This window comes from Octodon degus, unplaced genomic scaffold (genome assembly GCF_000260255.1).
Source record: "Octodon degus isolate 3935 unplaced genomic scaffold, OctDeg1.0 scaffold00087, whole genome shotgun sequence".
Lineage (NCBI taxonomy): Eukaryota > Metazoa > Chordata > Mammalia > Rodentia > Octodontidae > Octodon > Octodon degus.
Window position 1 is genome coordinate 4,082,492 of NW_004524663.1, and position 15,377 is coordinate 4,097,868.

At 43.8% G+C, this 15,377-nt stretch overlaps 1 protein-coding gene across 1 annotated transcript in view; it reads right to left on the minus strand.

Annotated features, from left to right (window-relative positions):
- The window catches only part of Fam189a2 (family with sequence similarity 189 member A2), a gene marked incomplete at its 5' end in the record, with an annotated part of 104,464 nt that overhangs the window by 19,535 nt on the left and 69,552 nt on the right, over window positions 1-15,377 (minus strand). The window contains 5 exons of the mRNA XM_012516000.2: window positions 1,411-1,489; window positions 1,663-1,792; window positions 11,296-11,429; window positions 11,550-11,657; window positions 13,330-13,458. Of these exons, the coding sequence (XP_012371454.1) occupies window positions 1,411-1,489; window positions 1,663-1,792; window positions 11,296-11,429; window positions 11,550-11,657; window positions 13,330-13,458 (580 nt within the window). The remainder of the gene's footprint in view (window positions 1-1,410; window positions 1,490-1,662; window positions 1,793-11,295; window positions 11,430-11,549; window positions 11,658-13,329; window positions 13,459-15,377) is intronic.

Genomic DNA, 15,377 nt, shown 5'->3' on the forward strand with positions numbered 1-15,377 from the left:
AATAAATAAATAAATAAATAAAAATGAGGAGAGTGCAGCTTCTGATGAAGCAGAAGACAAAGAAGCCGAGTCTGATCAATCACACATCACGTCTTATCAGTGTTCCCTGTCGCCCTTCTGGTACAATCCAGAAGAATATTTTTATCAACTATTTTGTAAATGCAAGGTTTTAGTAGCTCTAGAAACATTTTTAAAAAGGAGGGAATCTCGCCTCATTGCATTTTTTAAGTGTAAATGATTTTTTTTAGAGGTAAAATCATTTTCTGGTTGTTTATTTTTTGGTACAACCAGAAAGAGTGGGATATTGAATTATAGCAGGCTTTGACTGTCTTGAGTGTCAGCTTAACATTCCATAGGTAGGGGTTAGTTTTATACCTTACAAAGCATATTAAATGGCAATTTGGAATTACAGTCATGCATTTAATATGTCTTGGATACTTTAAATAACTTCTATTCCCATGTTTTTAGTACACTTGTTTCCTAAAGAAAACTACTTCCTAATTGTTGTCCTGTCAGCATCGTGTGCACTCTGTAACATCTTTGGTAGTGGTAGTCTGCCTCATTTTGTTAATGTGCTGTGAAAGATAAAAAATTTGAGTATGTAATATATGTGATAAAAAATAAAATATTTTCAAAAATTTTATTAAGGACAATTAAGAATTGTCCTTAATATAGGTTGTGGTGGGGCTAAGGAGGGGCACACCAGTACAGTGTATTGAGCATGTATGAGACCCTGGCTTAAATCCCCAGGATCAGAATTTTTTAAAAAGAAACAAAAAAGGAAGAACAGAAGAACAGAAACTTACTCCAAATGCTACTGATGAAAAATTACATCCATCTCCAATAGCTAAAAGTTGATCCATTATTCATTAACCATTTGCAATTTTGTCCTCGTGGATGATTCTCTAGGTCATTTAAAACCTCCCCAAAGAGAGAGCGATAGCCACGATGTTCTTAAATCACAGAGACAGACGTAAAGTGACTCTCGGATTTACTGCAGGACCGAGCATCAAAATTCACTCAATGTTAAAAGTGGAAAGCCCAGGTCCTAGATTATAAATAATACAGTGTCACCCCACAGCGAACCACTCTGCGATAAATGAAACATCTTTCCTTTACAGGAGAAAGAAAATTGTAGAGTGGGAAACACAGGAGGGCCAAGTTGAACTCTAATCTAGTTCACAGGTCCCTGAGGCTAGTCCGATTATTTACAGAAGAATCTAGGTCTACCTTTCCTGTTCACATATTATCTCCCATTTGCAAGCAGTTTTTGCACCTGAAAAAAGGAAATAAGCAGAACCATTTGCTCCATGAACATCTGGCTTCCAGGAAGATGCCAGGCGGATGAGTAGTCTACGACATCTTAACCTACAGCACCTTGACTCTGAGCAGCAGTAATACCTCTCTTACCTTGAGTCACCTGTGTACAGACTGGCTCCGAGGGGCTAGCGGCCGCTTCTGACGCCTCTGGAGCTTGGCGTGAAGAGCCCTGCATCACAGGAAAGAAAGGGTGTGTTTTGTTCCTGTTCAACTCACAGCTCCCAGGCTCCCAGCAAGCTCTTTAGAGTGATGTGCAGCACACAGTCTCTCCGCCGTTCTCTGCAAAGTGTCCCGCTTCCTGCCTGCAGTCAACGTACTGAAGAGAGGCGCTCTGGACAGTACCTGCTCTTGATCCACCTGGCTCACCACAGCCTCATACGGTGGCGGCGGGTCCAGAGGACAGAACACTTCCACGCCTTTGATGCGGGCTCCATAGATGTGTGGCAGCGGAATGACGTCAGGACCAACCATCCTAGAAAGAGCATCTTAGCATCAGAAAAAACATCGCACACACCGGTCCTTGGCCTGCAGCTGGGCACCCTTCACTCTGACTGTGGAGAAAACCCCTCAGCCCATGCCACAGTCACCAGGCAGAAGGGACAACAACCTACACTGCTCCCCGATGGGCTGCCTGGAGCGCCTCAGCGCTTAAGTACTGGGGGTTTTCTTTGCTTTCTGTTTTGCCTTGGGTGAGGTACCTGAAAGGAAAAGCCCACCAGTCAGTGTGCACAGAATCCTCAATGCTCGAGATGCATCGGTGGTCACCAAGGCCTTCAGGGACGGGGACAGGGCCGGACTATCTAATGGGCACAGCATCTTCTTAGAGATGGCAGAAGTGCTTTGGAACTAGAAAGAGGGGGTGGCTATACAAAACTCAATCTACTAAATGCCATTAAATCATACATTTCGAAAGAGCTCATTTCATTGTGTGTGAATTTCACCTCAATTCAAAGTAGAATGTTTGCTTTGGTAGTGCTGAGACCCTACCAGGGCCTCGAGCGTGCTAGCGAAGTGCCCTGCCACTGGGCTGCTACCTGCTAGCCTCAATCTAAAACCAACAGCTAAAGATAAAAAAGACCCAGTCACCTCTCACGTTGAGATGCACTTGATTCCCCTAATATCTGATTCATTATTTAAACTCATTATTTGTTAAATAAAATAAGTAAAAGTATCAGTTAATTTAAAACAAAAGGTGAACAATGTCTCAGCTCAGAGACAAACAGGTACTGAAGGAGTGACAGCAATGTCTTAAGGAGGACACTCAACAAACAGACGGGACGCCTCTCCATTCCTGTGCAGGATGTGGACCCTGCTAACTTTTTATTTTTTTAGTACAGGGTCTTGCTATGCAGCTTGGACTCATAGTGATCCTCCTGTTTTCAGCCTCCCCAGAACTGGAGTTACAGGCATGCGCCATCACACCCAGACTTGGTAGCTCAGTGTGCCTCAAGAACAGGGCCAGCGAGGCATGCGGTGCCTGGTATGGAACCCCGGTCCCTGTGCTTGCCTAAGCAGGCACTGAGTCTGCTGAGCAACCTCACCAGCCCTAACTTTTTTCTTGAAAGCTGGCTGGAGGATAATTCCAGGGGAAAAGGAGTAAGGCCGGCATTCTGTTTCCTCCTGAAGGTAACATCGTAAGTCCAGCCAAGCAGGCAAAAGGATTTCTATCCATTTGCAGTACGCACAACACACCCAAAGCAAAGCTGTAACCATCTCAAGGTTTCGGCAAAGACATATTTACAGGTTCTCACTTTCACACACACAGTGCGGGCATAGAGAAGTTCAGCTTCAGAGACACATTTACCCCTCTCCAGGGAACTGAACTAGAACAGGGCTGCCATCTCTCCCGGAACCTCTTTCGCAGTTCTGATGATGGTGACTGCTGACTCCCCCTTTCCCTCTTTATCCTCTCCTCTTCCATCCTCACCTCTGTTCTTTAAGTGGGGATAGGTTAGGATTCTTTAGTCATTACATATTACTTGTCTCTGGTTTCATAAGACAGGGTCTTGCTGTGTAGCCCTGGCTGGCCTCAACCTCACAGTGATCATCCTGCCGCACGCTCCTGAGTGCTGGGATTACCAGCATATGACACTGTGCCCGGCTACATTTTAAAAATTTACCAATAAAAGTACTATGACCTAAGAATTATGGATTTTTTTTTTCCCAACTGCCTTCTCACCAAATAAAGGTAAGTGCTTTTTCCCTGGAAGTGCTGCTTGAATACTGGGAGTTTCGTTTGTTTTCTGTTTTGCCTCGTGGGTGAGGGACTTGAAGTGCAAAATAAAAAACATAAGTCCTTAAGTTTTCCTGTCAATGTTCATGAGAAATCACGTGCGCGCGCGCACACACACACACACACACACACACACGTGTGTGAAAGAAAAACAGAGAGAAAGAGAGAGCTGAATTCTAAATTTTAGGATATTATTTTAAAATATTCCAAGAGCAAGGTCCCGAGTCTGATCTCTGGTACCAAAAAATAAATAAAATACTCAAAAAACACTCAGGGTATGGAATATTAGAGAATGATAAAATTAGATTAACAGTTGCTGTTATGGCTTGTGTCTAATTATCACCCCAAAGCCTCATGCAATCATGGGGTAGGCTTCTAGAGTTTGTGATAACTCATGATCCAGTGGGATTATGGGTATGAGGGCTGCTGGAATTATGGGTGTGAGTGCTGCTGGGATTATGGGTGTGAGTGCTGCTGGGATTATGGGTGTGAGGGCTGCTGGGATTATGAATATGAGTACTACTCCCAGCCTGGGGTGCATAGCTTAAATACAATTTAAGGGAGACAGGCTTACTCTCTGTTGCCATTGTTGCTGCTATCCCTCCATTTTGCTCTCTGCTCTTTGCCGCCTCCATGAAAGGTCACTCTCTGCCATGTGCCACTCTGCCTTGGAGCCAGCTGTGTATGGGCTGAAACCTCCAGTAACTGTGAGCTAAATAAACCTTTCCTTCCTTCATTTTGAGTGCCAGGTATTTGTCCCAGCAATGCGAGAACAGCAGCTGAGACAGTTGCTCTACTACAAAATGGAAAAAATTTTAAAAGATTGATGGAAAGTTACATGCAGGGGACTACTTTGGGCAGGGATAGATTTCTTTTATTTCTTGTATCTATTTCCAAAGTGTGGTTGGTGGAGGGAAAAAAGTGTGAAAAGATGTGATATTCCTTCTTCCTAACAGTGAAACTTTTGGAATTTTGGTATTTAGAAGAATAAGAATTCTATATTTGTAGTGAAAAATGAGAATACGCTCCTCCTTTTTCCTTAATAAATAAGACTCTCAGGGCTGGCGAGATAACTCAGCAGACTAAAGTGTCTGCTTAGGCAAGCACAGGACAGCAGTTCAATCCCTGGCACCACAAGCTGTACCAGCCCCGCCCCCAGAGATGCTGAGCAGGCCACAGAGTCTGGGTGTAGTGGCATAGGCCTGTAATCCCACCTCTGGGGAGGCTGAAAACAGGACGATCACTCTGAGTCCAAGCTGCATAGTGAGACCCTGTAACAACCAAATACATTAAATAATAATGATAACAACAACAATAACATGACAACTTTCATTTCTGGCCTGACCTGAAAGGGCAGAAAAGAAATTAAGTGTTTCCCCTAAGCTGGGAATGCTCACAGGTAGGGTACACAACTTGCCAAGCATTCAGTCTGTAGAGAAGCCCATCAGGAAGGGCCTCCTGGGCGGGGTTCCTGGTGAAGTTATGCTGAAAGAGATACTGCTCCTTATAACAGGCTAGGCATTGGCTTTCATGCCAACTCTCCTGTCCCTGAAGCTGTTTAAGATCTATACATGCTGAACGACTTTCAAAAACCACATCCTTCTAGGACCCAGAGACTTTCCTGATCAATGAACAATGCAAGTACTCTAGTCAAGGAGACCTACAGATTCCACAGAGGGCAAGTCTTTAATCGTTAATGAACATGACACCATAAGGCCTCTTTCCAGCCCTTACCAAGTACAATGAAGCTTCCCCTCACAAATAAACAAAGTGAGGGGGTTTCTAGGACAGAGGCAGCGGCTTATTAACCATATCCAAAGTGCATCATGGGAAAGCAGACACTAAAGAGATATCCATATTACAAAAGTCTTTCAGTGTAATCAACCCACAAGTCTCAGCATAACAAACAAACAAACAACAAAAACATGAGAAGACAATGCAAAAAAAAAAACCCCAAAACAAAAAACCTACCATTAAAAACTCAATTTCCCCAAATCCAACCCATGGGGCATTAAGGGGAAAGAAAGAAAAAGCCACATGGTCCAACTATTTGAAAGGATAACAAAGGAGATTTATAAAAATACAGCAGAATAAGGTGCTTGATGAGTTCAAAGAAGATATAAACAGGTAAAGCTCCTAATAAACAGAACAGTAGGTCTCCACAAGACACAAATAAAAACTACTTGAGCTAAATAAAGCAAAGCAAAATAAGACTATCCAGAATGGAAAAGAATTAAAGTCCACGAAAAGGCGCCAAGCAGAAATTCAGGAGACTAAAAGTTCTACTGAAAGTATGGGCACAGAAGCAAATGATGTCAGGGCAGACTGTCAGAACTCACAGAGAAGGCTGCTGGAACAATTAACTGTTGAGAGATGCCTTCAAAACAAAAGAACATGAAAAATGGATCCAACGGCTCCTAGATAGCACAAGTAATGCTGATCTAAGAGTGAAATGGAATTAAGCAGAAGACAGCACAAAGTCCGTTAAGAAATTTGTTAACAGAAATAATAGCAGAAAGCTCTCCATATATTGGAAAATAATTTAACATACAGATGAGTGAAAATATAGAACCCCACATAGCCACAATCAGAAAAGAACCTCTCCAGCACATAATCAAGATCCCAGAAGTCCAAAAGAAAAACAGAATTTTAAACAGTGCTGGAGAAAAGTAATGAATTACTCGTAAAATAAATCCCATTAGAATTATAGCAGACTTGCCAAAACAAACCATAAAGCCTGGAGAACTTGAAGTGTTTCAGACCCTAAGAAGGAAATGTCCAACCCAGACTGATATATCCTGCAAAGCCATCTTTTAAAATTGACAGAAAAGACATTTTCACGATAAACAGCCCCTAAAGAAATCCATCACCAACAAAACCAGCACTCCTAATACTTCCCAAGGACATCCTAGAAAGAGACCATGAAGACAACAAGGCCAAGAGGTCCAAAAGAATGAACACATTAGGAAGAGGGAGCAGTGGAAGGGAAAGAAAGGGAATCAGCCACCGGAAAATAACGCAGTGACGAGATTACTCAGTACCTCTCAAAAATAACTCTCAAAGTAGATGTCTCAATTTCCCAACCAAAAGACACGGACTGGAAAAATGGATCAAGAAAACAGGCTCACTGGTAGTCTATGTACAAAAAAACTCATTTTACCCAAAAAGAAATTCATAGGCTGAAAGTCAGAGGATGGAAAAATAATATTCCATACAACGGAAACCCAAAACAAGCAAGAGTAGCTATCCTATTTGTAGACAAAGTGGACTAAGCCAAAACTACTCAGAGAAGACAGAGAGGCTCACTACACAGTAAGTCCCTGACTTGTGAATGTGTTCCATTCTGGAGAAACAATTTAAGATGAGTTCACGTGTGAGTCCAACGAAGTGAGTCTTACACACCTTGGACACAGACACATAATGTACATTGCTCGGCGCTTCCCAGCAGTCCCCTCCTCATCACCACTGCTCTTCCTCTTGCCTCCGGACATCCTGGGCTCTGACTGAGCACTATACCACTGTACACTTGCACTCCGTACAGTAAGCACACCGTGGCACAACTGTGAGAAAAAAGTAACCAACACTACTCCTCAAGCTCTGTAATGAAATTGAAACAAAAGTACCATCCTCTGAAGGTCATTTCTAGAAGCTAACATTACCTCGATCCCAAAGTTAGACCAGGATCCAACCAAAAAAAGACAACTACAGGCTGATCTCTTTAATGAATGTAGATTCAAAAATCCTTAACATGATACTGGCAGAGTAATCATCAAAAAGACCACACACGACAAAGTAGGCTCTTCCCAGCGAACTGTAAGGATCATTCAATGCAAGTTGTGCAAATCAATACATATAATCTATCACTTAAAGAGGACAAAAATCACATTATTACCTCAATAGATGACAAAACATCTGACAAAACCCAACATCCTCTCATGATAAAAAGCTCTTGAGTAAAATACAGATAGAAGGACCTTATAGCAATCTGATTAAAAATGTTTATGGAAACATGCCACAGTCATATTCAATGAAGAAAAACTGAAAGATTTCTCTCTAAAATCAGGATGGCTGCTAGGACCACTTCTGCTCAACATAATGCTCAAAACATTACTGAGAGCAATCAGGCAAGAGAAAGAAATAAAAGGGATACATGTAGGGGAAAAAAATCAAATTATCATTACTTACAGATGGCATAGTCTTCTACATAGAAGACCAAAAATTCCACCAGAAGACTCCTAGACTTAAGAGCCAAATTCAGCAATGTAGCAGGATTAAAAAAAAAATAGACAAAATCAATAGTATTTCTGTACACCGATAACAATCTTACTGAGAAAGCAATTTAGAAAAATACCATTCATAGTAGTAACAAAAAAAGTTAAATACTTATAAATTAACCTAATCAAGGAAGTGAAAGACCTCTACAATAAAAAACATAGAATTTGAGAAAGGAGAATGAGACACCAAAAAATGGAGAAATAGCCCCTGTTCTTGGATAGGTAGAATGGTCACTGTCACGTGGCCATTCTTTATAAACTGATACATCAATTTAATGCAACTCTGAATCAAAATATCAATAACATTCCTCACAGATCTAGGGAAAACAACCTGAAAATTCATTGGGAACCAGCAGAGACCAGCACGGCAAAGGAAGTGACCAATAGAGTGAAAGGACGACCTACAGAATAGGGGAAAAATTGCTAGCTATTCATAAAAGCCCCAATCTTCCTGAGGTGAAGACTCTGCAGAATTGTTTCGATCCTGTGGCAGAACCTTCAGTGACTGAATGAACGCCACTGTAGACAGAGCTGGTGTGGACGGGTTCTCCCTACTTTGTTCTTTGTTACGTAAGGACATAACCTTTCTTCTCCGTGAAGAACACAGCAACAGGGTGTCATCTTGGAACTGGAGACCAGGCCTACTTAGTCCCTAGATCCTGGAATTCCCAGTTTCCAGAATGGGGAGAGAAGGGTGTCCTTTTATAAACTACTCACTCTGTGTGTTATTCTGATATAGTAATGGCCTAAGCTTTTACTTCTAAGGAAAAAGTTTTAATGTCCACTATCTCATACAAATCCTCCCTACAGCCAAGTGATGGTATAGATAAATGAAGAAGTGGAAGCCTGGAAATGCCTAAGAAACCAGCCCAGGGTCACACTAGAAGGGACTCCACAGCCTGGGCTCAGGTCCATCACAGTCTCCAGGAAACCTCCCCTGGGTCACACTCAGCACAGGACACTTAAGCGGAGAATCTGCTCTGATTCCTCGCCACACAGGCCTTGAATGACGCAGGATAATGGTGCAATGGAACTGTCTTTGACCAGAAAACTGCATTCCTCTCTCCCTGTCCCTGCGCATAGGCTGGCACAGCTGCTACTTTTTTGATTCCTAACTCAAGTTTTCGAAAACGGGGAGAGAAGTAGCCTGACGTAGTGAAGTTGCGACACTTGGTCCTCTCCTGTGCTTACAATTCAATTCACAAAATAAGTAACTCGCCTTTGGACAGAAGCCTTGGCTGTCATCAGAAATCTGATTGTGACAGTAACTTAAGAAACCCTTTATGAAGGGGTAAGAAAGCGTAAAGTGGCTGTTATTTATAGAGGGTAACAAACAGACCTCTTCTGAGAGGGTGCAATACCTTACAAGAAATGGGCAGCTTTCGTGGTGCAAACTCTTGACATACCTGGCTAAAGAAATGCACAAAAACATCTGTGCCTACATTTGCTGGCCTGTGTACAAAAGAATCACCACCCAGAGTAAAAGAGTATGTGTCTATAGAGTTGATTTATATAGGCAAATAGCAAAGTCAGTCAAATTTAAAAATACCTGTGATGGAACATATTTCTGAATATTAATTTGGTCATTTTAAAAAGCAAAGTGGACTGCCCTTTGATATTGGTAGAATTTCTTAAAATGAGCCATTGGAGACAGAATCTAAGATTATGGGCATACAGTTTAGACTGGGCAATATTTTCTTTCTCACAGGGAATTTTGCTAGAAACCTCCCCCTTCTTCTGGAACGTTCTGAATGGCAAAGTCCCTGAGAAGGGTTTGTCTGTTTTCTCCCAACCTAGATTTGACCAGGGGCTCAGAGAAACAAATCTAAAGCTGTCTGGAGGTCCACAATGGGTGGAGATACCCCCACTGACAAGCACTGCTACAGAGGAACAGAGAAGAGAAAGCAAAGTGAGGAGAATGCAAGGGGGGAAGATGACAGGACATGTGGGCTACTCCTGAGCCACATGAGTCACTTTCCCGTTCTGTCACCGCGGGAAACTGAATCTGTCCATTGCCCTCAGAGGTCAGCGGGGTGCTTGCCAGCAACCTCTGGGAGCCAGGATTCTTACTGAGAAGACAGCTGCGTCCCAACCACAAAACAGCAGGCATTTTCACTGCCTTCCACAAACAGCCTGAGGCCTGGCCGCAGTTTAGCAAGGCGTCCTGTGGTGCACGCAGGTTGGGAGAAGACAGACAAACTCTCTCCTAAGAGATGAGGAAGTCACCCTGTCCATGACTTCTTCAGAAAGCCAGCAATCCACCCCTCCAGAGGCAGAGGGAGCTGAACCTTAGTCCTCACCAGGACACTTTCTACCCAGCTGACACTCTTCTGGCTTCCTGGTCATCTCGGCTTGTGCCTGGTCAGATGGGCAGGGCAGGGAAGGGCAGGAAAGAGGTTCAGACACAAGGATCATTACAGTGCCTGGGTGAGACCTGTTTCAATGGCACTCAGAGCTGCCCTGAGCATTTGAAAATGTTTTTCCACCAAGCCCGAGACTGGCAACAAATTTACTTGAAAACGCCACACATACTACAGAAATTCAAAACCATAAGTGACCACAGCATCCTTGAAGGCTGTGGCTTTAAAGTCACAAGTTTGAGCACAACCTGGATACCCCAAATCACTCTTTTGAGTAGCACTGCAATCCTTCCAACATTCATTTAAATGAAGCAGACTGTGAGCTCCTCGACCGGGCAACAGGGAGCAGCTCTAATACATTTTACATCTTAGCAATGAGTAAACAGCCAAGGATTGAGTGTATATTTGTTGAATGAATAAGTGAAGTCATTCTTCAGAGAAGTTAAATTCTAAAAGTCACTAACCAGGCCAGGGAGATAGTTCAGCAGCACAAGCACCTGCCTGGCAAGTGCACGGTCCCCAGTTCCAAATCCAGCACCACAAAAAATAAATAAAATAAAATAAGTCACTAACCACCAGAAAATGCACGTGGCATTTCATTGTACAAATAATTCCTGACATTTGACAAAGAGCCAAATTTTGAACTGGAATCGGAAAGGGAACATAAGTATGATGTCTTCCTTCTAAATCTGGGAAACTGCAATTAATTTTTAATCTTTTCTTCACAGCTGGGAAGAATTTCAAGATCATTGGCACTTGCTGATGGTGTTATAATAAAACATCGATTTGGCCTAACCGGGAGCGTTGCCAGGGCAACCGCGACTCTCTGTCATGTCAAATTACAGCCGTTATCTCCCTGGGTGTTGGTTTTCCCTAGGAAGCTAATTGAACTTGAAAAAGTATATCTTTAGGTCAAGGTTTGACTATTCCTTGGACTCATCTGGTTTATCAGACAAAAGAAAGACAGATCCAGAGCCACAGAAAGGCACAGAGAGGACTGAAACCCTTGAGAAAGACAACAATTTCTTCAGCTTTGGGGGCAACATCAGGGCTCAGTCTTCAAACCTCAGAGCACCCCAGAGAGCTGGAGGGGCCTGAGGACCGATACCTGCGGTTCATCCGGGGCGTGCACGAGTAAAACGTGGCGAAGTAAGATGGGGGCGGCACCGGCGCCACAAAGTCATCGGGGTCTGGGATGCGTCCATGGTCCTCCGCTTCTTCCACAGAGATCTGGGAGTCATCCTGAGGAAACAGCACTTGGGTTAGCCAGCAGCCTTCACGGCATCCCACACGGGGGGCCGCAGCCGGCTCGGCCTCCACGCAGCAGGACACATGTCACTGTACTTCCTTGCCTAGACTTACGATGCAAGACCTTCGGGTGGCAAATATCTGGAGGTAGCGAAGGGCGGCAGCCACCAGGCAGACAGTGGTGGTCAGGGCGTTCAAGGCACAGAGGGCGAAGAGGACTTTCTGGAACACAGAAGCAATGATGCCACAGGTACGTCAGGGCAGGTGACCAGAGTGAAACATAAAATGTGCTTAAAGAGCCACACTGTCCCAGTGAGACATGTTTCCCAAGAAAATACGTGCAAAGGATTTCGATGTAGGATCAGGATAAGTGCTGGCTGTTATTATCACCTTCATACAAGAACGTGAACTTCTTAATTTTAAAAGCTTATCTTAGAAGATCTCTGTCCTAGAAAGACCTGAATTACAATAAAGTCTGCCCTCTGTATCCTTGAGTCATACTTCTGCAGATTCAATCAAGCAAGGATGTAAATATTTATATGAGGCATTGTAACTAATCCTGAGGTGGTTTAAAGTACCCAGGTTATACACAAATACACATCATTTTATATAAAGGACCTGGGCCTCACAGATTTCAGGCCACCATGGGGTCCTGGGCCCAGTCCCCATGGAAACCCAGGGGTCACTGTATTTCCCTTTGCAATCCTATGGATGCCTCCTAGAAACCTCCTTCCAGCAGAGCAGTGAGGCTTTCTCCCCAAACTGCCTGTCTCCAGAGACAGCGATTTCCAGCCTCCCTGAGCACAGCACAGTGTGTAATTCGTGGCCAGTTTCTTGACTTCTATTTCAGGAGCATCTGGGAGTGCCGCCCAAGTGCCCACTGAGGGGGCACGTCGGAGGCCAGGCCAGCCGGAGCGTAAACAGGTCCTCTCTCCTCTAAACACTTGCCTCAGAACAGCAGCAATGCGATGCCAAAAGCAGCCAAGGCTGCAGCCCTGGCTCCTGCGTGGGGCTTTCCCCAACCTGAAGCCTGGCTCAGAAAGTCGGGTGACTCAGGCAGCAAATATGCAGAAGCCAAGGAAAGCAGGGCATTTTTATATCCATGTAACCCTGGGCTGGCAGCTAAGAATATGTCTCTCTCTGCTCAGAGATCCTTCTTTCCCCCAGAAAATAAACCCAAAGCCAAGAAAGCCATTAGAGACAGTCCAAGAGCTCATACATCAGGGTTCACTCCCTCCGCGAATGGCCCTGGAGTTAGGACACCATTTTTACTCAATTCCCTAATAAAGGCCAGCTTTGTCTTTCTTTCCAACTAGAATAACTTGTTTTTAAAATTTCTTTTGCTTATTGTAGTTATCACCAATTAAACAAGAGATGAAAGTTCTTGAATTTCTGTGCTATTTCCTGGCCAAGCTCTTCTTAGTCTATGTGCCACCAAAGGGCAGCATCCAGGAGGTCCAGACCACTCGCTCACACTCACGATTGAGCATCAGCACATGGCAAGTGGGCAGGGGACTCGGAGGCTTTGCAGAAAGCTATGTGGGGTATGTGTGGGCACACAGACCTGCACGTGTCACCTGTGGGTACCTGGGTGCACTTATACACCTGTAGTGGGTGCACTTATATGCCTATAGTTGTGAGGCGCCTTTCAATTTTTGTGAGTTTAAGAGTCCTTGAACACAAAAGCAGCCCATACATAATTTAACACACATATGCACACGCATGCATGCACAGTAATCTGCGGTTGGGGTCCTACACTCAATTCTGCCTCAGGGTCCCTAGTGAAAGAGCCTGCTTTCAGCAGCTTAATTCGATGGCTGTGATGGCAGAGCTACTTCAAGGTGCTCTGCCTTCTCTGGGAGCGTCATGGTGTATTTGGGGGGGCTCCGCATACCTTAAGGAGAAGGTGAACAGCACTACAAGGCTGAACTGGAAAGAGTTTCAAGGCATTTTCTTTGTCTGTGCATTTGGAAGGTTGCAGCTCTTCACAGCAGAAGCAAATCTTGCCTTCGCCTAAGTCCACCTTAAGGAGAAAGAGGAAGAACAGTGATTTAATTATTAAGACCAAAAAAGGGGGGGGGCTAGGGAGATGGCTCAGTGGAATAAATGCTTCCCTGGCAAGTGCAAGGACCTGAGTTCAATCCCTGGTTCCGCCAAAAAAAAAAAAAAAAAAAAAAAAAAAAAAAAAAAAATCCCTGCTGTGGAGGAGAGCAGCAGACTTATAGGAGCCATTGAGGCCTCAGGGTTGCAGGTCGGCTTGGGTGTGCTAGGCGAGACACAAAACCAACTTTCAGTCATTTATTAAAAATGCTACAGGGGGCCGGGGAGATAGCTCAGGAGAATAAGCGCTTGCCTGGCAAGTGCAAGGTCCTGAGGTCCTGAGTTCAATCCCAGGCACCGGGGGAAAAAAAAAAAAGAAAAGAAAAAGCTACAGGGACTGTAGGTCAGCAGTGGTCTTGACTGTAATGTTTCGCTGGGGACAGAGGGGCTCAGCGACACCATTGCAGTGTCACTGCAGTGCCGCACTGGGAGATGAGGAATGAGATAAAAGGCACAGCTCACTTACACCAGGGCCACCATGTAAAATACAGGAAGTCCGATTCAATTTGGATTCAGGTAAGTGACGTTTAATTTTTTTAAAAAACATATAAATGTCCTCAAATGTTGCATAAGATATATTTATACTAGAAAAAAAAAAGCAATTTTATCTGAAATCTGAATATTTGAGGATGCTATAATTTTGCATGGTAAATCTGGCAGCCTCAGCTTAGAGCTTCCTGCTGGGAATGACATTCATCACTTCAGTTCATAATTATCAGAGCAAATCACACAGCTGCACTGAACTCTGAGAAGGTGAAGAAGTCAAACCCACCACCTGCCTGGACCGTGGAGCTTACAGGAGTCCTAGACGCTTGCCGACCTGTGTGAAGTGGTAATTAATGGATAACTGCCTGCATTTGCATTGAAAGGTTTTGCAAATTTTTGGTCACTTTCCAAGTTTTTCTTAAGTCATACTGTGAAAATACTTATCACCCAAACAAGGCAAATAAGGCCCATGAATGGCAGGCAGAGGTTCATTCTTAGCCATTCTGCACTGGCGAAGTTGGCGTCTCTGTTCTGACTAACAAGAAGGGCTACAGCTCTTTCATTAATTATCAAGGTAATTAGACAGCTCTGCCCTTGCTGACTATAAAATTCTTCAGGAGTCATTAAAAATAACTGAACATTCGTGCTATTTTCATCGCTAAATCAGGGGATAGAAGAGAGTCCCTTTTTCTTACTGACATAAGACTTTTTTCTTTTTTATCTTTTTGAGACAGGGTGCCACAGTGCAATCTAGGCTGGCCTCGAATTTGCAGCAATCCTCAGGAGGCTCCCTCAGCCTCCCGAATGCTGGGGTTGCAGGTGAGCACCACCACAGCCAGCCCTGAAATAATAGTTACAGTAGTAAATTATAAGGTTATTGTCTGAAATTAAGAGAAAATATGGTTCTTTATAATCTGAGTTGAAAATTTAATTATTATTAAAATTGGATTATACAATATTTGGAGAATGGGAAGCTATTTTTTTTAATCTGAGGGGAAATTTACATATACCCTTCCAAAAAATGAGCTGTGCAAATCTAAGTGTACCATTTTAGGAACACTGAGCATTGCAGACATCTGCATACCCCAAACCCTTACCAACACAGAGGACACGACCCTCTCCAGGGAGAACTCCTTAGGCCCCCTCCCCACCAATCTCTGCCCCTATCTTTCCACAGGCAATCACCCGTCTCATTTTTTGCCTATGTCACTTAGCACTGCTTCTCCTAGAGTTCCACGGACCCCACAACATTTCTGATTCTTTGTTCTGCAACCACATTGAAAGGGAAGCATGGGGTCAGGGAGATAGCTCAGTAGAAGAAGTGCTTGCCTGGCAAGCATAAGGGCCTGAGTTCAA